The sequence below is a fragment of the Mixophyes fleayi genome (assembly GCF_038048845.1).
Source record: "Mixophyes fleayi isolate aMixFle1 chromosome 12 unlocalized genomic scaffold, aMixFle1.hap1 SUPER_12_unloc_2, whole genome shotgun sequence".
In the NCBI taxonomy this organism is placed as follows: Eukaryota; Metazoa; Chordata; class Amphibia; order Anura; family Limnodynastidae; genus Mixophyes; species Mixophyes fleayi.
In genome coordinates this window covers 1,494,439-1,518,925 of record NW_027445896.1, presented here as the reverse complement: position 1 = coordinate 1,518,925, position 24,487 = coordinate 1,494,439, and the positions used below count along the sequence as shown (strand labels likewise).

Here is a 24,487-nt window from a genome sequence, read left to right as displayed (position 1 = left end):
CTACTAAGAAAATAAATGCTTGTAGTAACATTTTCAGGATGGTGTGTACAAGATAAAATAAAGCAATCTGAAGGTGGAACAAACAAGCAAAACATCGCACAGCTGGTATTTCAGTACATAGACATCAAACTAGGTGGAGCTTGATCTGCTCTAGTGGGGAATGCAAAATATCTTTACCATCGTTGTATAAAGGAAATGTATATATTGAGGGTCATTTAGAGTTAGACGTACGTCATTGTTTGCATAACATGTGTATTTTCATACTGCAATGATTCCAAAATCCAGAAAGTATATGTCCATATATAGAGTTATTTATATCGCTGACATCCGTCCGCCTTTGTCTGGAAAAGCAGAATAAGGATGTGCAGGGACTAGCATGCATGGGCTGAGCACAGTATGGGTGAGTTCATGTAATTGTAACATAACATCTGCAAATACGCCTTTTAGGGCTCAAACCTCATGCAGGTATTAGATTTTTGGTGCAGGTATATGATGATGACTATCAGCCCTATTTAGCTGTTTCTAATTTGCTGATTGAGTATTGCGTAATTGACATTTCCATTTTTAATTACATTTTATATCTGCACCCCACTGTATCGGTGGGGGGGGGGCAGACCTACACTGGTCACAAAGAAACTGTTTTTGAGCTGCAGGCGTCTTGAGACTCAACATCAATGAGTAAATCCACTTTTTGGTGTACATTTTTTCCAACGTACGTTTGGTGCGCAAATGCGTCCAACTCTGAATAAGCCCCATTATGTCTTTATTGTACTAGTTATGATTTTGTTGTATATGTTGTTATGTGTACACTGTGCATGTGGTTATTTTACCATTTCCATGCAATACATTTTCTAATGAAAGAATTGTGTCTGTGTTTTTCTTCTTACTGTAGCAATAACTAGATATTTATGTGGATAAGAAATTCCCTTGCTATGGGCATATTTCAAAAGAGCTTTATTCACTACACAGAGAGAGAGGGATGCAACACTTTTTATTGTAGCTATTTGTTTGACTGTACAAGTCAGCTTCCCTTAGGCAAAATAGATGTACACTGGGACCAGTACCTGTGCAATACCTGTCATCAATACCAATTGCAAAATCAGGACAATTTAAGCCAATTGCCAATCCACTCAAACCATGCACAGTTTGCCAAGAGTTCCCCCCGATCAGCCCAAACACCTTTCCTAGTAGGTTCAGCCTATTTGACCAACACAAATTGTGACTGTTCAAGGAAAGGTAGGTGAGGTCTAAGGTTAAGGCAGCTCAGGGGTTATGGCTGCCCTCCCACCTCCTCCGGGTAAATCTTGGTCCTGCTCAGAATGTGGGAAATGTTTTCCTAAAATATTACTTCTTAAGTATCAGAGAAGTCATACCGTAAAGAAACCATATTACAGAATGTTGGAAATATTTATCACATAATTCACTTCTTGTTGCGCACCATACAGGAGAAAGACCATGTCATACAGGAGAGATATTCTTGCTCTGAATGTGGTAAATGTTTTACACATATTCCAAATTGTTAAATATCAGAGAAATCACTTAGGGAACAGCCAAATTCATGTGCTGATGTAGGAAAGGGTTTCAAAGTAATTCAGAAAGGTATTGTATGTCAGAGAAGTAATGAAGGGGAGAAACGTTATTTTATGCAATGAATATGGGATCAGTAAGGAGACATGTTCTGCATCATACACCTCACTTGATGCGGCCATTCTGTAAGAGGCATCTTCCTGAAGCTTTCACCTCCTTAAAAGAGTGGGTGCTAAGGGGGGAAATGAGAATCAAGTCAGTTATCCACTATCTGGACATTTTTCTTTTCATGTGACGAGACCAGCGTCTTATGAAAACCTATAATGAATGGGGATAGTATTGGGACAGTCATGCTCCTCAGATTTTGATGATCAGTGTCAGGACACCAGGGCATTAGAGTCAAGGCCCACAGAGTAGCCCTGGTACCTTGGTGTTCTTTGGATCACGCAGACAAAGAGGAGTGGTAGCTATAATAGTACCTTTATTACAGAAGGTGCAAACACAACTGTAACACAATAACTATATTAAATCGCCACCATCTAAAAACCTCCCCAACACATCCCCAGATAAAGATATGAGGAACCGTTACATATGTTTAAACAGTATTTCTTTGGCCGGGCTAAGTTGTAAAAAAGTCTCTGGTCCTGATGCTTTTGTCACAATAGCTCAGTACTCAGGTCTTCCAGATTCCTCTGATTTCTACACTTCTAGGCTTGCTGGTCCTGGCCTCTCGGCCTTATGCTCACTACCGAGATGTTAGCAGCCTGGACCCCTGTCACCCTACTCCTGTAGGCACACCAGGGAGTAAATGTATCAAGCTGAGAGTTTTCCGGCGGGTTTGAAAAACCAATTAGATTATAGCTATCATTTATTTAGTGCATTCTACAAAATGAAAGCTAGAATCTGATTGGTTGCAATAGGCAACATCTCCACTTTTTAAACCCGCCGGAAAACTCTCAGCTTGATACATTTACCCCCAGATGTGCAAATGCACAAGCAGCTCCCATGGGGCAGAGTTATACTGTTGCACCATGTTCAGCCAGAGATGTGCCTAGATGTAAAATTGTAATCAGGACACACGTTGGAGCTGGTAGGAGACAGATCTTCAATACCAAGCTAAGGATATCCAATAAACAACCCTTGGTCTCCTTGCAGCCTCTTTTTAAACAGTTCAGAATTCCCACAGGTGAAATGCCGTCCTGTAAAGTTATCCCAAGTCCGTACAGAATGCCATTGGCTCCCAAATCAGGGGTTGGATATGGGAGTGGAGAGAAGTCATCCCCACATGGGTTTCCCCCCAGCTGGTCTAGTGCATAGTAGTCTGACACAGTCCTAGAGAGAACAATAGAGTAGCAAACTGGTTACTGCAGGGCTTAATCCCAGATGATGAATAGCAACTTCCTGTTTCAATCCCTTCTATACATTTATGTTGTGAAAGGGGCTCCAGCTGCTCCAGACTTCCTGTCCTCACTGAGGGAGGGGGTAACTGGCCAGGATATAGTACAGCAGACAATTTGTAGTCCAAATAAGGCACATGGAGCCCACCTGGATATATTTATGAACCTGCAGTTTTAGTCCATTGACTCTTCATTCAGAACCATATTATGAAATCCATATACTTCAACCAAATGAATCCACAGAGTCTTTATTATTATTATTATTATTATTATCGTTTATTTGTAATGCGCTACATGGTTTCAGCAGCCCCGTACACAGTAGAAACAGTAGAACATACAGGGCAAAACAGTACAGAACATTAAACATAAAATACCAATACTTCGTAAACTCCGGGCAGGCAAATACAGTAGAGACGGAGTGGAAGAACAGGTATGAAGACAGGAGGAAAGAGGGCCCTGCTCATACGAGCTTACATCCTAAGGGAGGGTGGACAGAATCAGGCACAGAAGGGAGCCAGTGAGGCAAAGGGGAGAACCGAAGAGATGAGAGGTTAAGTGGATGGTTGGTAGGCCTTAAGAAACAGGTGAGTTTTAAGTGCCCGTTTGAAGGAGCACAGGTTGGGTGAGAGACGGATGGAGCGAGGGAGGTCGTTCCAGTGAAGGGGGGCAGCGCAGGAGAAGTCTTGGATTCTAGAGTGGGAATTATATGTGCCAAATGGGGATAACAATATATCCAAATACTAGTGACCAGATACATACCTTTGTATGGGGGGATTGTAACTGTAATCCTATCTCGGCACAATCAGCTTTTCTGTATCACTTTCAGTTTATATCTATTGTCAGACAGTGCATGGGGAAGCTGGGGGGGTCAGTGGCAGAATATGGGTTACACTCCTTCCTGATTGGGACAGTAATGGAGGCTGTCAGCTGGGGCTAAAGTGACAAGATGATTATGTATATAGGGAAATGGTAATCAAGTGGTTTCAGATCTTATGTAAAGCTCCAGTTTCTACTATAAAGATTTAAGAAAAGGAGGTAGGAGATGTATTTCCAATTTGGAAAATCTCTCCACCTCTACCCCAGTCCCTCTCCCTTCTCCCCCTCATCATAAAAAATTAAAAAATAAAACAGCAGTTTTATTTCTATTTGTTATATATATCCAACCTTACATGGTCTATCTTTGGTACGGGAAAAGTCCTCACTTGTACACTCACCACGTAGGCCGTTAATTCCCAACTACCAATTGGAATGTGACATAGAATATAATCTATATTTCTATAGTCATTTGTATTTTTGCTTTGTTTTGTTTTATTTTATTTTTTGTTTTCTCTCCGATTTTTAGATTGTGTAACCTTGGTTCTTATTTAATGTCAACAACATGTACGGTTGTGCTGTATATTGATATCTATCTGCTGTTACAAATAAAAAGTTAAAAGAAAAGGAGGTAGAAGGGGGATGAGATGTTGGGGTAGAAGGTGTGAGAGACAGAAAACACTAAGATAATGTGGTGAAGGTACGAGGACATGGTGGAGTATACAGAGAGTACCCCAGGAAGAAGAGGAGAGTGGACAAGGGAATAGTCAAGGAAAATAAGATGGTAAAGTGGTGGATACCTAGTAGTACAGCTCGGAGTATGGTAGGCTCAACTAAAGGAATGTGTAATTTAATCAATTAAGAAAGATCTAACTAAGTATTCATAATGCACAAGACGAAAGACAGAAAAAGAGTTAAAAAATTATATGTATGTAAATTAAATGATCCTTTAATGAGAATTAATGACAGTGCAGCAGGTGGGAAATAATATCACACAAAGAGAGTTATAGAGGCCGGATACCCTGTACCTGTTCTACTAACAACTACCACAACTACCACTGGTAGTTCTCCTGAACATGATCAATAAATAAATGATGATGATGATCCAGCTGGAAGCAGGAAGACACAGAAGAGGAATGAAAGGCCAGGTAATGCCTTAATTTATGGTGAGTCATAATTATAGGTTATACTGATAATATTTCTCTAAATGATTAATTAGAGAATCCAATACACAATACATAATGTGATAAAAAGTAGCACTTAACTTAATACATTAATAACAGCAACTCTGCAGACATGTTGCCCTGTTGGAATCGCTCATACAGAGCAGACTGGCGCAATATTCACGCATGTGGGAATCAAGGAAGGAAAAATTAATGGTTTTATATATATATATATATATACATAAATATACATAAATATTTAGATAAATGTGTGTGTGTGTATATATATATATATATATATATATATATATATATATATACACAAGTTAACCTGTGCATGATACTCATGCATTCTAGTCAAATCAAGCTACTTAAGGTCTTAAAAAGGTTCTTGTCATGCATTTGGACCTAGCCCAGGCCTCCTCAGGGGAAGAGCGTTAGTTCCCGACGCAAGCGGCCTTTTTAATGTGTGTTCATGAGGTAAAATTACCTCACGAAAATAAGTTTGAGCCCTACCAAATTTCAGCCCTTTTTGAATTTTTTTTCCCACACACACTAAGAATTTAGTAGGTCAGTGTATAACTCTGCCCAGACGGTGGCGCTGCAACTTGTTTTTTTTTTTTCACACACAGACGCCACTAAGCATTTATATATATATATATATATATATATATATATATATATGTAACTACATGATGATATTCACATTTCAATATCGATCAATCCAATCTGTAGGGAACATTTACTTCCATTTATTGTATGATTCTCACTAACACCAGAGGAATAATATATTGCAATAAATTGGAGATATGAGAGAAGAGACAGAGATTGTCCTGTCTATATTTTTCCCATTAACATTGTTCCATTCTCAAATAGCTCTGAAGCAATAACTAGGAGTTAATTGCTGGATGTCACCTCTCTCCTGATGATAGTTTTCAGTTTTCCGGTCATTGAAAGAGCAGCGCTTATAAGTCTGCCATAAGAAGATATCCCAACAGCGGCCACAGTGTTTGTGTGTACAACCAACAACTCTATAACGTGACGCGTTTCTCCGCCTCCAAGTGAAATATTTTCAGAAGGATGGAGCCAAAATTCTGCTTGGAAATCTAAAAGTATATTGGCCAATCAGTAAGGGCCATCAATGAATCCAATTAGAACTCGGATCTTACATACATTTATGTATATGTCGTATGTAAGATCTCAGTTTTCTATGTTTATCTAAAGAGACTGCAGCAGCTTTACATACACAAGGATTTATATTTATTATATCTTGTGCACATGTATCCTCTATTTATCTATTTCGGGAAAAAGGCTCTTCTGGGAAACTCTATTTTTATGTCTTGCTATTCAGAATCATCACATGCAAAAATGTATATTTTGGGTATTTTTGCCCTGTGATTTCAGAAGCACACTCCAATGCATGCAATGTGTGCCTTGGCCATGCCCATTACTGGTGCTGAACAGAACCAGTTGCAAACAAAATTGCAATCTGGCAAATCATTTCTCAAGCCCAGTAACAACATGACTGTGAGCTGTCATTTGTGCCAAAACACCTTTAAGGTCATCATACAAAATGGCCTCTCTGAAAGGTTACACCGCTCTCTAACACGCCTTGGTGAACTATGAATTACTCGTGTACTCTTTCTTTTCCTGCTGCTTCTCATCCTGTTCCAAAATCATTCTTCTTCTCCTTCTACAGGACAAATCCACTGACCACTAGCATAAGGTCAACTAGCTCTCTTATCATTTCCTATCATGTCCATCTTGTACACCTACAACAAACTTGACTTAAACACAGATCTAATATTTAATATCTATTTTTAATATTTTATTAATATTTATTGTATTTAATATTTTTAATATTTTAATATTTATTTTTAAGACATCAGACAACTCACACAGGTGATAAATCATTTACATGTTCTGAGTGTGGGAAATGTTTTGCAGAGAAATCAAATCTTGTTTTACATCAGAGAACTCACACAGGTGAGAAACCGTTTACATGTTCTGAGTGTGGGAAATGTTTTACACAGAAATCAAATCTTGTTAAACATCAGAGAATTCACACAGGTGAGAAACCATTTCCATGTTCTGAATGTAGGAAATGTTTTATACATAAATCATCTCTTGTTAAACATCAGAGAAGTCACACAGGTGAGAAACCGTATACATGTTCTGAGTGTGGGAAATGTTTTGCAGAGAAATCAAATCTTGTTAAACATCAGAGAAGTCACACAGGTGAGAAAATGTTGGAAATGTTTTACACAGGAATTTAAACTTGTTGAACATCAAAAATTTCACACAAGATAAAAGCAATTGGAAATGAAACAAGTTTTCCGCAATTCTCCAAATATTGTGAAATCAGTTAACTGTTAATGTAAATTAAACAATTGATCCGTGTGTGTGTGTGTATATATAATACATATATATAGTCCAGTCGTCCACAATATTAATATCGCTGACAAGTGAAGTGAATAACAGTTATTATCTCATTATAATGGCACCTGTTAAGTGGTGGGATATATTAGACAGCAAGTCAACACTTAGTTTTTGAAGTTGATGTGTTGGAAGCAGGAAGAATGGGTATGCGTAAGGATCTGAGCGACTTTGACAAGAGTCAAATTGTGATGGCTAGATGACTGGGTCAGAGCATCTCCAAAACGACAGATCTTGTGGGGTGTTTGCGGTATGCAGTGGTTAGTACCTACCAAAAGTAGTCCAAGAAAGGACAACCGGTGAACCAACGACAGGGTCATGGGCACCCAAGCACATGGGGAGCATAGGCTAGCCTGGCTGGTCCGATCCCATAGAAGAGCTACTATAGCACAAATTTCTGAAAAAGGTAATGCTGGCTATGATAGCAAGGTGTCAGAACACACAGTGGATCGAAGGTTGCTGCCTATGGGGCTGTGTAGCCACAGAACGGTTAGAGAGCTCATGCTGATCCACCACCAAAATGCCTACAATGGGCAAGTGAGTGCTAGAACTGGACCATGGAGCAATAGAAGAGGGTGGCCTTGTCTGATGAATCGCATTTTCTTTTACATCATGGATGGCCAGGTGCGTGTGCATCGTTTAATATGGGGAAGAGAAGTCACCAGGATGTACAATGGGAAGAAGGCAAGCCGGTGGAGGCATTGTGATACTCTAGATTATAATCTATTGGGAAACATTGGGTCCTGGCATTCATGTGGGTGTTACTTTGACACATACCACCTACCTAAGCTTTGTTGCAGACCAAGTACACCCCTCCATGGCAGCGGTATTCCCCGAATGTAGTAGACTGTTTCAACAGGATAATGCACCCTGCCACATTGCAAAAAGTGTTCAGGAATGGGTTGAGGGACATGACAAAGAGTTCAAGGTGTTGACTTGGCCTCCAAATTCCCTAGATCTCAGTCCATTCGAGCATCTGTGGAATATGCTGTAAGAATAAGTCCAAGCCTTGGAAGCCCCACCTTACAACTTACAGTACTTAAAGGATCTGCTAACGTCTTGGTGCCACATCCCACAGGACACCTTCACAGGTCTTGTGGAGTCCATGCCTCGCATGGTCAAAACAGTTTTGTTGGCACAAGGGGAGGGGGACCTACACAATATTAGGCAGGTGGTTTTAATGTTGTGGCTGTGTATATGGGTTATGTTGCCCTTATCTAATTTGCGAACGAGACAGGTGTGCACCACAATAAGCTAACTGGTGCCGTGCACGGAATTGTTATGGCTGCCATTTGTAAGAAATTGTTAAGCCACATATATGAGGTCTCTTAGATCCTCTGCCTCTGTTTCTGATATATTTTACAGGTAATGTGAGGCATTCCTAGGTGTTTACTTGGTGCAATCACGAACGATCTGCACTTAATTCTCAAGCCGCGCATGCGCACTGATGAATATGAACTGTGCATGTGCAATATGGCCACCAGCTATAGTATAAGTAATAAATGCACATATAGGTGAATTTGTTCTCCTGATAAAGTCTCTAGTAGACGAAACGTGTTGAGGTCATTACATGTGATATATTTCTCAAACTTTCTCTGTATCCAATATTGGAATTGAACCACCAGTAATTCAATCTTTTGTTTTCTAACTCCACTGAGTGGTGATCAGGGGAGGGGTGGCAAATTTTAGCCCTGGGGGGAAACCTCGATTCAACAGCCTATTAGGACCATTTTAAAGGGAAAAAAAGGCTAGTGGCTAAGTGATCCAGCCCAAGGTAGCCCATTATGTGACCGGCCCGGTGGGCAGGTGCCCCCCAACCTAGCCTGCCCCTGGTGGTGATTAATGACAGTGAGTACTGGTATAATTACACCTTGATTACAGATAAGACTTTGATTCTTTTATTTTTTGTGAATGTGCAATTTTTATATTATTCAATAAATTTGTTTTTATGAAAAGATACTATATGGGATTTCTCATTCTTTATATCTATGTATGGTGTGAACTAGACAAGCAATATTGAGCCAACAGGAACCTGTACAGATAAGCAAAATAATTTATATTTATCTGGTACACATAGTATATGTGGTTTGGTGTGAAATAATATAAATAATTATATATATATATATATAATTATTATATATTATATACGTGCTTGGACGCTCACAAGTATATGTAGGTTAAGAGACCAGTGGAAGTCTTCATAAAGCAACACTTCCCAGCTGGATAATATATAACACATAGTGTAGTATGTTAACACTTAAATATCCTCCACCCAGAAGAGCATTAAAGTCCAAAGACTAACGATTTTTCTTGTACAATAACTGGTGTTCAGTTCCTAGTGGTGCAGTTGTCTCTGGAAACCAGTGAACCACGTGTAGGTGAATGGGGTAACCCCCTTATATAATGTGCTTCCTTAAAAGCTTCTTGTATTATTGCGTTGTATTCTCTACATTGATCTTCATAGAGTCTTCTTTCAGTATATAGCTCCCAATATGGAAATGTGAAAAAAGACCTAAAAATATCTACTGCATTATTCTTTATTACACCGATACCAAATATTTAAAAATACACTCACATTCCATATAGATAAAAATTGGTGCACAAATAGGTACCATCTACATAAATATAGGGTGGATGACCCTACCACAAAGCTCACACGAAGACACGGAGGAAGGTAAAGCTGAAATTAGTCCCGGAAGTCTCCTTCCAATCACCAACCAAGTGAACGTCCTGGTCAGCGAGGAATCACCACAGTGACCAACGTGTTTTGACTCCTCAGATTTGAGTCTTTCTCAATGTTACTAATTGTCTGACTTTTTAAAGTGTATAGCAGCCAATAAAGTGCCGCCGTGGAGACAAAGATCCTGTACGGAAGTCCTCGCTTAACTCGCAATGAGGCTTGAAGGAAATTCAATGTGAGGCTGCATTCTTTTAGATGGAGTCAAAAATGAGGTTTGGATTTAGAAACAGATTTAATGCATATAAATACCAAAACGAGGCTTGGACTTAAATAAAAGAAAACTAATACACGCAAACACATTCAGCTCCAAACCGACGCTTGGACTTAGATGGAAACAGGGCTAAAACATAAAGACCTCAAGCACTAAAACGAGACGTGGGCTGGAATATGGCAGAGCTAATACTTACAGCTATGTTGAGCTCCAAAACGAGGCTTGAACTCAATATTAAACAGATTTGTTTATGATACTATAAAAACTAAAATAAGGCATAAATCTAAATAAAACTTTTCTATAATAAAAAAAAAATTAACTTCTGAAATGAAGTTTTGGCTTGAATTTAAACAGAACTATACATGATATGAATTTTGAGAGTTTTGATCCAAATATAAACATAGCTCTCTAAACATTCTTATTTATCCCAAAAACAAGACTTGAGAAGCTAATACAAAAATGATGTATCGGACATGTACAGGAATAAAACACACATTCATCAACACTATTTCCAGCGATACAATAGAGTCACAATATAAATATTTTTACTTTGTCACAAGTCACCCTACCAGTTACCAGAACCTGTCGTCGATGAGAGCTTCATCTTTAGCAACCTCCTTTCCTATAGAACCAGATGTGTTTGCCGGTGCTCGGTTGTCCCCAGGGCTTAATCTCGAGTAGTGGTAACTTAATTCAGGTAAGTGGGCACCACAGAGGACTACGCAATGAGATGTTGAGGTGAGATCTCTATGGCAACTGGGATGCAGGATGCACCAGGACCAAATTTAGCAGGTATATGGAGTTTGCAACAGGATGCAGTACCAACCTTCACCAGTATAACAGATTGGCAGTGCAGAGTAGAGGATGGTATAATACCAGATGTGGACTGTGTAGAGTTGGAGCTAGAGAGCAACACAGTACAAGGGAAGGTGCTGGAGCAAGATCGAGCTGTAAATCAGGACTGTGAAACACTGCTGACACAGATGAGTTCAATGGAGTGGATAGCAAAAATAAAATGTAATAAAAGCCCAAAAATGAAAGTGCATAAGTTGTGTAAAAAATGAGAACACAATGATATGTGGAGTTTATAATTACCTATATGTAATGCCAAATGATGCCATTAGTAAATATCTATTATACATTCTAATCTATTAGTTTGCAAGTAATTACCTTTCTGTATAACAATTGCTTTCCATATCTAGCAATCACCTTTGATAAATGAAACAGTTTTTATTAGTGTATTCATATGAATCATAAGAATGTCAAATGTTTATCGTGATTATATCATAACTGAGTTGCCCTGTATCAGAGCTAAACAATCCATAAGGAGAATTCTCTTTGATTCCCTCTTGAGCTCCTGATGGAGATCTCCTCCTCTCAAACCCATCTTGATCTGTTCCATGACAAAGGCCTGTAGTGATCTTGGATCACAGTCATGGCACTTCATAAAGTGCCTTTCAACATATGTTAGTTGTTTTAAATTATCTTTGTTTCTCTTGACTCTCTTTATGTTGCCTACATGCTCCAAAATTCTATATTTGAGTGACCTGCCTGTCATGCCACCATAGTTTAAGTTACAGGGGCAGGTTAAGCAGTAAATAATATTCGGAGAGCTACAATTTATGAATCCTTTGATTTAACTCTCAAGAACCGATCTTTATACTCCTTTGTTTGTATCATAAATTGGCATGCCCGGCACACGCCATATTTGAAAAAACCCATTGGTCTATTAGAAATTCTCTTTTCAAATGGTGAGACACTGTGGACTAAATGAAACCCCAAATTCTTAGATCTACACCATGTCATAGAGATCCTATCCTCTAACACTTCTTAGAGGTCATCATCAGACTTTAGGATGTTCCAATGTTTCTGGAAGATATTGGCTATTTGCTGTTCACTGACCTTTCTGCTTTTCGTACAAGCCTAGATTTCAGTTCATTTGATCTTTGAGCATAGATGTTATCATCAGAACAATTTTGTCCCTAATTAATTCTCCCTTGGGTATCGCCTGAATTACTGCTGGAAAATTAGAATTTATAAAATGTAAGAAGCTGTTGATGTCTCTGCTATGTGTACTGTCAGTGGCTTCACTAGGCAGGCACAAGATGGCTGATTATCTTCTGCTTAGTTATTTTATGTATAGAGGAAGTGAATCTGCATGATACAGGGGGTTGGGTAGTGTTATGTGGCTGCGGGGGCTCACTGTACCATTATTAACCCTGGCACATCACTCATTTAAAATTTTCACTTGTGCAGTGTCAGAGGCTGGGAGACACTGTGACAAATGGAGCCCATCACTGACCAGGCTTGTAGAACAATCCCTGCACTAGTCTGACTTACTATAACCGGATCACTCTGAACAAGTCTTATTGCAAAGGTGAAATGAAAAGAGTCAATACTACTGAACTTTTATATTTCAGATCCCCATAAGATGGAGCAAAGTTTTGCACCCCTGTAGACACATCTTGACCCACTTAGCCATGGGCATACAATATAAATGAGAGCTTTTGTACAAAAATGACATCACAATATTGCATTTAGACCGTGGGACACATTTTTCAAGATTCATAATCAATCCCCAATGGCAAAGTATTACAGATTACAGGATTATTATATGAACTCACACCTTCAATTAGAGAGTATGAACAAACATACTGTAACAGTGTCTCAGATCCCACATTATATCTCCAACCCATTGCCAGAATTATATATTACTCAGTACCCAATATATCAAGGTAACCTTGTTTTAACTGTGTACAGTGTGGACGATATCTGGTAGATAAAATAGTTCCACACATGAGTGATCAAATTTTGTGTATAAACTATGTAAATATATTATGCTTAGTTTAATTTACATTAATAAAATCAACTGTTTTTACAATATAAAGAGTACTGCAGCTCCTTGTTTCATGTCCAATTGCTTTTCTCCTATGTGATATTCAAGACCTGATTTGTTTGTAAACCATTTTCATTACTCAGAACATGGATATGGTTTGTTATCTGATGCTCAAAAGGATTTGATTTGTATCCGAAACATTTCCCAAACTCAGAACATGGGAATGTTTTCTCATCTGCATGGGTTCTCTGATGTTTGATAAGTTTTGAGTTCCATGGAAAACATTTTCCACACTCAGAACATGGAAATGGTTTCTCACCTGTGTAAGTTCTGTGATGTTTGACAAGGTTTGACTTCTGTGCAAAACCCTTCCCACACTCAGAACACGGAAACGGTTTTTCCCGTGTGAATTCTCTGATGTTTGACAAGTTTTAATTTCTGTGAAAAACATTTCCCACACTCAGAACATGGAAATGGTTTCTCACCTGTGAGTTCACTGATGTCTAATAAGTTTTGATTTTACGGCAAAACATTTCTCACATTTAGAACATGGAAATGGTTTCTCATCTGTGTGAGTTTTCTGATGTTCAACAAGATTTGATTTGTATACAAAACATTTCCCACACTCAGAACATGGGAATGGTTTCTCGCCTGTGTGAGTTCTCTGATGTTCAACAAGTTTTGATTTCTGTGTAAAACATTTCCCACATTCAGAACATGGAAACGTTTTCTCACCTGTGTAAGTTCTCTGATGTCTAATAAGTTTTGATTTCTGTACAAAACATTTCTCACACTCAGAACATGGAAATTGTGTCTCATCTGTGTGAGATCTCCGATGTTCAACAAGATTTGATTTATATACAAAACATTTCCCACACTCAGAACATGTAAAAGGGTTCTCAGCTATGTGACTTTTCTGATGTTTATGAAGAGATAATTTAACTGTACAGCTTTTCCCACCCTCAGAACATGGAAATAATGTATCATCTGTATGAGCTGTACGATGTGTAACAATATCTATGTTATCAGGATTACATTCCTCATGATTAGAGAGTTCAGATAATTTATCTCCACTGTAAAGTATTGGATATATATTTAGGGTAATTGGGTTCTCTCCTGTAGAATCTTGAGTAATGTTGTTATCTTCCATTTCAAAATCTGTAGATAAAATAAGTTGCTCCCCCAAGATATTCTTGCGTTTACATCCATCTGCTGAAAGTAAAATAAATGTAAGGAAGGACATTGAGCTGCAGATTACAATACCCAAAATTTTCAAACTATGAGCGAGTTGTTCAGTTGTTTAATTTCAATTTGCAATTGACGAACACTTCATTACAACTATAAAAGCGCATTATCAAGCACATTGCTTAGATGCAGTCATAATTGGAATTCTTGTAATGACTCAATAAACAAAATATATGACTCTTTACTGTAATACATTTTATTACTCACCTGTGCCGATATCTGTAGGGATTTCCTCCTCCTTACACTGCTGATCACCCCTCACATACGTCTCTTCCTCTCCCTCTATAATTTTTATTTTAATATCAGTCAGGACGTCATCCTAAATAGCCCACAAAAGAATGATCATTTTTTAGTCAAGTTTTTTTATTGGTATTTCAAAACAGAACATAAAGAAAATAATTATTTCTGAATAAACGTGATAGATATAAATCACCGGGTGTGACACATTACATCAAAGATTAGTAAATTTCCAACACTTATGCAGGTATACAAAAACATACAGAATAATACCAAGACTGACAATAATACAGTATATATCAGATGGCATGGGTCCCCATGGACTCATGGGCACCCCTGATCATCATCATCATCTATTTCTTTATATAACGCCACTAATTCCACAGCGCTGCACAGAGAACTCACTCACATCAGTCCCTGCCCCATTGGAGCTTACAATCTAAATTCCCTAACATACACACACAGACCAAGAGAGACTAAGGGCAATTTAATAGCAGCCAATTAACCTACCAGTATGTTTATGGAGTGTGGGAGGAAACCAGAGCACCCGGCGGAAACCCACGCAAACACGGGGAGAACATACAAACTCCACACAGATAAGGTCATGGTTGGGAATCAAACTCATGACCCCAGTGCTGTGAGGCAGAAGTGCTAACTGTTAGGAACCCCTCCAGCCAGTACAGCAAAACCCGGAGTCTGCTCCGAAAGTCCGGTGTTCACTGTTGGGACAGACTTGGCTGCAGACAGAGGGTTGTGAGATGTCCACTGGCTGGGGAGAACCCAGGAATAGAGTTACAGAGGCCGTAGAGTAGGAAGTGCAGGAGCGAGTCCAGTGAGACACCGAGTGGATGGTGTCAAGACTGATATATCACTCATTGCCACTGGAATAAATAAGGAACAGTTGATAGAGAAGTCCCCTGATCCACAATGGTTTCTGTACCGGTACTTGTCCGGAAAGGAACGGAACTTACAGTGATAGGTAAAGATGATGAAACTGAACGTAGGCAGTAGCCAAGGGTAACTACAACCCACAGTACCGGTGAGAGTCTAGAGATTTTAGGGAAATAGTTCTTAGGCGATTGCCAGGGGTAACTGCAACCCTCAGTACCGGTGAGAGTACGGAGATTTAGAGGTACAGTTCTTAGGCAGTTGCCAAAGGCAAGAGGGGGCTGGACTGTTTCTGCATTATCCACAAAGAACTCTTCCCACAAGACAACCAGATCAGGTCCCTTGCCCATTAAAGGTAACTAAAAGAGTTCAGGTTCCAGAAAGATTGAACCCCTGGTAATGGCAAAGTCTACAGACAATATAAGAGGGGAATGGTCGCAGAGTTGTATCAGTCTTTCTAATGTAAGATTTTGGCTATGAAGGCACGGGGAGGTGCCCCGGGTGGAGCTGCCTAAGAAGGGATGCGATGAGCTTGCTCCACTGCGAACTGAGCCGTAAAGGAATCCTTCCCAAAAGCTTGAATTAACCATTTCTCCAAGAAACATTCAGTACCAGGCCCCTCCACTTATTCAGGTAACCCCACAAAACGAGTATTATTGCATCAGAGACTCCCCTCACTAAAAGAAAGCGTCTGCTTACATGCCAACATCTGAGCTTCCAAATTATCAATTTGACCCTTCATAGGTGCTGTAGCATCTTCTAGAGTCTCCGCTTCAGCCCCTCACTATTGGATTTGTTGCATATCATGTCTAAAAAGGGAAAGGTCGGCCAGCTGTAGAAGCTGCTGCAATGTGACCTCAGGGTAAGTAGGTGAGGTTGGTGCATTAGGAACAGTGGTAGTTTGGGAGGGCACACATAATGGAGTTTCTCCAGAACTGTCAGTGGGTGTAGAGGAATAGGCAAACCGGTCAAGCCATCCGGCCAGAGCAGCATGATCATATAACGAGGAAAATACATCCCAATATAGAGGAATGGGTATAATAATAGTGTTGTATTTCATGGATAAACACTTGTATGAAAGTCTTACCATGAAAGTACCCAAGGCAGGATCATAGAACAGAGTCAAGATAGTATAGACACCACTTCTAAAAGGCAAACTGGATAATCCAGATATAGGCATAAGGTTCAATAAATAAGCTTATGACTGTCCCAGAGGAGTAATATATATTAGATGTCAAGTGCCAGGATGTTATCACAGCACAAACAGGCAAGATAGCATAAGTCAAATTACAGCCACTGTGTGAGGTACCTGCATGCACTCAGAGCCTGAGGCCCAGCTGTTGGGGATCCAATCTGTATCTCAGGATGGAAGGCTGACTTGGAGCAACAGAACTGTGCAGCATGAGGACAAATCGCTGCTCTCTATGGTGGAAAATAGGGCACTACCAAGACGTCAGCCCAGATTACAGGACAGGAACAGAAAATGTCCGTCCCCAGCTCCCAGGGCAGAGGGGTATAGTCTACAGCATTGTCATGTACTCGAGTCGCACACAGTAAAGGGAAGAGCCTGAGCAAGTGTCGGCACCCGACGACCTGACAGTGATGGGTAAGTATGGTGATCTGTCTCACCACAGCAGGGGTCCCTGGGGTATCCGCACCAACAGTCAGCGTCGGCAGCACGGAGAGGCAAAAGCGCTGTCCACCAAGGAGTCAGGCTGCAGCGGGTCCGCTCAGATAGCAGCCTCCGCACACCAGGCTGGGGTCTCGAAGAGCAGCGCGGCAGCCGCGGATCAGGAGAAGTACCCCAGAGGATGCCAAGAGGGGTAAGTAAGCTCCAGGACTAGACAGAGTCCAAATAAACCAGCAAACTCAAAATGGAGGATAAATGCAGGAATTTTAGGATGGAGAACGTAGCAAGCATACTTGTACTCCATGTATGTCCAGGACACGACCCCTTTAAGAATATTATATTAAATAATATCTGATTTAATAATGTGAGATGAAACAGAAGAATATGAGAGTATAAGATCCACGCTGTTTTTTTACAGATAATATAATAAAATCACTTTGGCATTTAGGTATTTGGCAAGACCCTAAAATGTCATCTACCTGAAACTCCTGTGAATAAAGAGGACGGAGATATCTCTCTGGGGTATTTCTGTTACTGGATCCATCTGTAGGAAACACACAGTGACTGATTACATTGTTTATACAAGGAGAATATGTGACTCTTGTCTGTAATAAGTGTTTATTACTCACCTATGCTGATTTCCTCCTCCTTACACTGCTGATCACCCCTCACATATGTCTCTTTCCTTCCCTCTATAAATTCTAATTTAATACCAGTCATGATGTCATCCTAAACAGCCCACAAAACAATACAAATATATTTAATAATAACTGATTTAATAATTTGTGATGAGACAGAGGAATGTCAGTGTATATGATCCACACAAGTATTTTTTTTACAGATCATATATTGGGAAATTCACTTTGGTATTTGGAGAGACCCTAATATGTCACCTACCTGTGGAATACTGTGATTTTCCTCTGTACAATCCTGTGAATAAAGAGGACACGGACATCTCTCTGTGGTATTTGTGTTACTGGATCCATCTGTAGGAAACATACACTGAGTGAATACATTGTTTATATGTGATTCTCAGATGATGTGTATCTAGGTGGCCTTCAAAACTGCTCTCTCCCCTACAATAAATGAAAATCTCCTCTTACCCAGTGATTTGAGAATCCAGTGATTCTCCATCATTACGTCTTTGAAAAGACCCTTCTGCCCTCTTAAATACGTCCACTTCTGCATGGAGAAAAAGACAGTGACATCCCAACACTTTATAGGAACCTGACACACACAATGATACAGTCATCACGCAGACACATCATCCGGTGTTACTGTATTATGTCCCATTCCAAGCAGTCACCTCTCCAGTCACCAGCTGAATGATCTTGTTGGGCATTTCCAGGATTTTCTTGTCATTGTTTTCCTCATGTATCAGTGAGTGAGGTGGAGGCACCGTGATGGAGCTCTGGGTCCTGCTCAATACTCCTGACACACTTGAGGGTGGACCACCAAATCTCTTTATCACTACGGTGTAATCCTGTTTATTGAATTGGAGAAAAAAATAAATGAAGCTTCCACTTGGAATTTTTACAAGTTAACTACAATACAATAATAGTATATTTTACAAATAGAACCCATATCCTATATGTAACTGTTTCAAATATACAGGAAAGTAGTGTATGTAGCATTTACCTCTTCTGCAGCTCAGTGGGCTCACCTATCACCTAAACCTTCAGGGGGCTCACCTATCACCTAAACCTTCAGTGGGCTCACCTATCACCTAAACCTTCAGTGGGCTCACCTATCACCTAAACCTTCATGGGGCTCACCTATCACCTAAACCTTCATGGGGCTCACCTATCACCTTAACCTTCAATGGGCTCATCTATCACCTAAACCTTGAGGGGGCTCACCTATTACCTAAACCTTCAGTGAGCTCACCTATCTCCTAAACCTTCAGTGGGCTCACCTATCACCTAAACCTTCAGTAGACTCACCTATCACCTAAACCTTCAGTGGGCTCACCTATCACCTAAACCTTCAGTAGACTCACCTATCACCTAAACCTTCAGTGGCCTCACCTATCACCTAAACCTTCAGGGAGCTCACCTATCACCTAAACCTTCAGTGGGTTCACCTTTAAATACAAGTTTGAAGTGGGTTCTTGTAGTAGACAGAGGATTTAGAATGGCCAATCTATGGAAGATAATAGGAGAGGTAAGTACTAGATACATTCTACTAGACAGTCCATATATAAAACACTTACAGGTAGGACAGGGGTTGGATTTGTAAAACTAGCCCTTCTTGTCCATTTTGCACATTTAAAAAGTCCAGGAAAGTGGAAACATCCTATAATCTTAAAAAATTACAACTAAAAATACAGCAAAACCTGTAACTCATTTTAATCAGAGTTGGTTTTTCAGCAGTTTGAACAGTGTAGTAAATCGTACAACTCCAGTGAGTAAAACATAACCTAGCACAGTCCCATTGGGGTTGCACTAATTTAAAAATCAAGATCCATTCCTAATTTTTTATAAAGCATTCACTACGCTAATATTGAAACTGAGTAAAAGACCCACAATCCATGGCCTCCTATGGCCCTATCACACTACTTAATTTGGATATTAGGCTGCTGGCTAAAATCATGGCCACTCATTTACAGTCTATTTTCCCATCACTCAGTGATTGAAATATGTATAAGCCATCGCGGCGGTGGCCTCCTCGTCCTTACAATATCCTTCCAAGAATATACTACTTAGCCTGGACGCCAATAAGGCATTTGATGCAGTATCCTGGCCCTATATGTATGAGGTACACAAACGTGGGGCATTCAGAGAGGATTTCACTACTCTGATAGGACCCGAGTCATTAAGGAACGTATCTCTGTTATTTGTGTGTATCATACGCATTTCCCTTCTGCGCATGCCCAGAACGAGGACACTCGGCCGTCAACGAAAGCAAGTCCGCTGCGTATGTCAACGCAAATGACAGTTACGACGGTCTACGGTTCTTTTGAGATTTCATATCCCACATACGTATTGTACGCATCCTGCAGTGTCTGGTCTAGTACAGCAGAGTGAACCTACGCCCATAGTCATCACCACACGTATCCTGAGATCCGCTCCTTGCCGACTCCAGGAGTACGCAGAGATGATTTACGTGCCGTTGAGAACAACTGCACGATGCCCTCTGTATGCTGCCTTAATGACTCAGGCCCATAAGCTTTTTCTATTCTTGCCCAACCACCTCTCTACTAATCAATGGCCTGATTGGAGAGGCGGCACCCATGACGAGGGGTACACGTTAGGGCTGCCCCATGTCACCCTTACTCTTCAACCTAGTACTTGATCCTATGCTTGAGACCTACATACTGTATTTCGGGGCGTCCGTGTTGTATTTATCAAGCTGTCCGTTTGATAAATCCCTGGCATTATACCTGATCCTTGCTTTACCTGCCGCTACTTGGCTAGAAACATAGCAATTAAATGGGCGCACAATGCTATCCCATATCTAAGTATAGAACTTTCTAAGAACCTTGGTCTCTTCTATCAACATCATATCTCGAAAGTTGTTGGGAACCTAGTAACGAGGTTAAGGGCTGGGGTCATCTTTGTCTTTACTTAATGGGTAGAGCAAATTTACTTAAGATGAAATCCTCCTCTAGACTTGTAGAGTATTTCAAAACTTTATTTGGGGGGGAAAAAAAATCAAGAATTGGGCTATTGAAACTTTAACAACCCAGGACTAATGCTGGATTTCATTTGGCCAATATAGAACTCTATAATCAGGCTGCTCAACTTCAGTACCGGAGGGATTTGATACAAGGGTCTGACACCTGTGCGGATACCTCACCAGAACAAAATTTCCTCCCTGGCCTAAAATTGACTGCTTTCCTACATCTACATGACCACAAGGTATCAGCGACAGTTCTTGACAACCACCATTTTATGTCCACTAGAAAATTGTGGCACATCATACATACATTGAAACTAAAACCTTACTTATCTATCCATCTTCCTCTATTTGGGAACCCTAGTTTTTAGAATGGAGAGGCTGCCTAGCTATTCACTATCTAGAATGACGCGGGGGTTAGAACGGTGGGGCAGTTCCTTACTCAATCTAAGAAACCCTTGACTTTCCAACAAACAGGGAACCTGCACGAAGTGATTAGACCGTGCAACCTAGACTTTTTACAGACTCACATTATGCAAGTGTAGTGACCAGACCATTTTCTCAACAGGATTGGGACCCACCCGCTCTACTATGATACATTGAAAACAGGATTGGGACAATGGATGGGACGCTTTGTACCTACTAATTCTTTACTTCTTTACAGTTCACAGTGTGTGTGCTGGGACCTGTTTTATTCCTTGTTATATATCACTATATAGATTATTATCCTTTCTATAATATTCATCCATTATAAACAGTGCGTGTGCTGGGAACTGTCTTATTACTCTTTATATATCACTATATAGATTATTATCCTTTATATAATAATAATAATAATAATAATAATAATAATAATAATAATAATAATAATAATAATAATCACCCATTATAAACAGTGTGTGTGCTGGGAGCTGTCACATCCCTCTGCATATATAGTAATTATAACATCCCTCTCCTCTATATAATAATAATCTCCCATTATAAACATCATTTTATATGAGCTGTAATGTCTCCCTATACAGACTCCTCTGTATAATAATCCTTCATATCTCTGCTCTCAGCATAATAATAATATATTGTTAGAAGATATTACCTCAGCCTTGTACACGTCCTGGATGTTGTTGTTATATATGAATGAGTTAAAGCTGCTCTCCAGGTTGTAAAATGGCTCCTGCAAGAGTATGGGACCACGCCCCCTCTGGAACGTCACTGGTACATAACTGTATCAGCTGTATTGTGTCTGGGAGACTAAGGGAAAATGGCCGCCGCTGTTCTACATTAAGGACAATGCAGTAATAAATTATTTTACTCTAGTGATAACATTGCTGCTAGTCAGCTATATGTTACGTTCATTACTAGGTGTTAGAAGCTAAATCCCTTTCAGATAATTCTGTGACATCACGAGGTCATGTGACTGCTGTAGTCACATGGTACACAGTGCAGGAGCTGCTGCTGGATAACTTCCTGTTCCTGTGTAGTGGAGGAAAGGTAAGAAGTAGTGATGTGATGGGGAGGGGACATGTGTGACTAAAGGTGCTGGGCAGAGAGGGGACATGTGTGACTAAAGGTGCTGGGCAGAGAGGGGACATGTGTGACTAAAGGTGCTGGGCAGAGAGGGGACATGTGTGACTAAAGGTGCTGGGCAGAGAGGGGACATGTGTGACTAAAGGTGCTGGGCAGAGAGGGGACATGTGTGACTAAAGGTGCTGGGCAGAGAGGGGACATGTGTGACTGAAGGTGCTGGACAGAGAGGGGACATGTGTGACTAGAGGTGCTGGGCAGAGAGGGGACATGTGTGACTAAAGGTGCTGGGCAGAGAGGGGACATGTGTGACTAAAGGTGCTGGGCAGAGAGGGGACATGTGTGACTAAAGGTGCTGGGCAGAGAGGGGACATGTGTGATTAAAGGTGCTGGGCAGAGAGGGGACATGTGTGACTAAAGGTGCTGGGCAGAGGGGACATGTGTGACTAAAGGTGCTGGGCAGAGGGGACATGTGTGACTAAAGGTGCTGGGCAGAGAGGGGACATGTGTGACTAGAGGTGCTGGGCAGAGAGGGGACATGTGTGACTAAAGGTGCTGGGCAGAGAGGGGACATGTGTGACTAAAGGTGCTGGGCAGAGAGGGGACATGTGTGACTAAAGCATGAGGGCAGAGAGGGGACATGTGTGACTAAAGGTGCTGGGCAGAGAGGGGACATGTGTGACTAGAGGTGCTGGGCAGAGAGGGGACATGTGTGACTAGAGGTGCTGGGCAGAGAGGGGACATGTGTGACTAAAGGTGCTGGGCAGAGAGGGGACATGTGTGACTAGAGGTGCTGGGCAGAGAGGGGACATGTGTGACTAAAGGTGCTGGGCAGAGGGGACATGTGTGACTAAAGGTGCTGGGCAGAGAGGGGACATGTGTGACTAAAGGTGCTGGGCAGAGAGGGGACATGTGTGACTAAAGGTGCTGGGCAGAGAGGGGACATGTGTGACTAAAGCATGAGGACAGAGGGGACATGTGTGACTAAAGCATGAGGGCAGAGGGGACATGTGTGACTAAAGCATGTGGGCAGAGGGGGCATGTGAAGGAGAAATCTCTTCCCCACACGGCCCCTCCTCAAACAACAATAACCTGACAACAGTTGCTAACTTTTCTCAGATATTCCCCATGACACGTATTACATGATCTTTTCCCTGACAGGCCTCCTGCCCACAATCGTGTCTCACTGCTGCCCACCAGCTTTTACCTCACAGGCCCCGCTGCCTCAATCCTGACACCTCTCTTACTTCAAAATGAAAGAGGCGCCTTTTATTTGAAAGAGGAGTAGATCCTTACCAGTGAATGAGATAATAATACAGAGATCATTATTGCCATAGATGTTGTGTTTTTTTTTTTTTTTAAAATACTGTATCTAGTCAGAATTTAGTTAGATGATATTATCATTACAGGCCATTAATATAATTGCTTTTGTCACAAAACTGTACATAAGACACCTCAATTATCTCACAAAAATAACAATACATCCAGATTTCTATGCACTGTTTTTAGGTGAAAAACTTCAGCCTTCTCACTTATCCATAACTTTAAGTTTTGGTATATCTCAGGCATTAATTGGGGATATCAGGAACCATTGGAGGATATTGTAGGGACCAGGCAAAAGGGCCATTTAAGACATCCTAGAAGTTCACAGACACTCCTCCTGCTCTATACTCTCTCCTGTTAGGCCTTCAGTTTAGATTAAGTGCCCAGCGGAGCAGGATATATATCTTATTACTGGAGTGGTCTCCAAAGTCTGCAACTGAAGGCGCCCATTGCGGATAACTGTGCAGTATTCGGAGCTGGGGGTTCAGATGTACCGAGGTAGTGCTTACGATAATGCCCCCCCTCACAATGCTGGATTTCTCTGCGGGACCCAGCCATAGACGCTACAGAGGTTCCCAGGTAGTGATTGCAGGAATGGCCGTCACTGCTGCACAGTGCTCTGTAGTGCACAGTGCTGGAAGATAGGTTTAGCAAGTTGCTGTTGGCCACTGGAATGGCTACTTCTTAGTGTTGGGGCAGCTTCATGTTTCCTTAAGGGGCCTGGGTCAGGTGGGGGTTACTGGGTATATATAAGCCCCCACTAGGCACTGGATGTGTGGACGGTGAGTCCTTTTGTACAGCTACAAATGCATTTTTTTCTTGTACTACAAATCAATTTTTGTTGCATACCGTCCAGACTGCTGCAACCTCCATCTTGCTGTAATGATATCTTGGTCCCCTAC

The 24,487-nt window shown here is 40.8% G+C and overlaps 1 protein-coding gene, 2 long non-coding RNA genes and 1 pseudogene across 4 annotated transcripts in view; 1 reads left to right on the top strand and 3 right to left on the bottom strand.

Annotated features, from left to right (window-relative positions):
• Nucleotides 1-7,176, top strand: part of LOC142112117 (uncharacterized) — a gene marked incomplete at its 5' end in the record, with an annotated part of 53,469 nt that extends 46,293 nt beyond the window's left edge. The window contains 3 exons of the mRNA XM_075193954.1: nucleotides 1,472-1,518; nucleotides 2,198-2,204; nucleotides 6,783-7,176. Of these exons, the coding sequence (XP_075050055.1) occupies nucleotides 1,472-1,518; nucleotides 2,198-2,204; nucleotides 6,783-7,176 (448 nt within the window). The remainder of the gene's footprint in view (nucleotides 1-1,471; nucleotides 1,519-2,197; nucleotides 2,205-6,782) is intronic.
• Nucleotides 7,177-13,035: 5,859 nt separating this feature from the next.
• Nucleotides 13,036-14,287, bottom strand: LOC142112082 (uncharacterized; annotated as a pseudogene).
• Nucleotides 14,288-14,302: 15 nt separating this feature from the next.
• On the bottom strand, nucleotides 14,303-17,823 carry LOC142112097 (uncharacterized). 2 transcript variants are annotated; one of them, XR_012681157.1, is made up of 4 exons: nucleotides 17,753-17,823; nucleotides 17,603-17,667; nucleotides 14,576-14,687; nucleotides 14,303-14,335 (listed from the first exon to the last, which is right to left on the bottom strand). It is a non-coding gene; the product is annotated as an uncharacterized LOC142112097 (long non-coding RNA). The 2 variants fall into 2 exon arrangements; XR_012681156.1 differs by having other exon boundaries at nucleotides 17,603-17,788.
• Nucleotides 17,824-18,025: 202 nt separating this feature from the next.
• On the bottom strand, nucleotides 18,026-22,022 carry LOC142112095 (uncharacterized). Its single transcript, XR_012681155.1, has 4 exons — nucleotides 21,835-22,022; nucleotides 18,430-18,606; nucleotides 18,227-18,305; nucleotides 18,026-18,109 (listed from the first exon to the last, which is right to left on the bottom strand). It is a non-coding gene; the product is annotated as an uncharacterized LOC142112095 (long non-coding RNA).
• Between the last annotated feature and the right edge of the window lie 2,465 nt (nucleotides 22,023-24,487).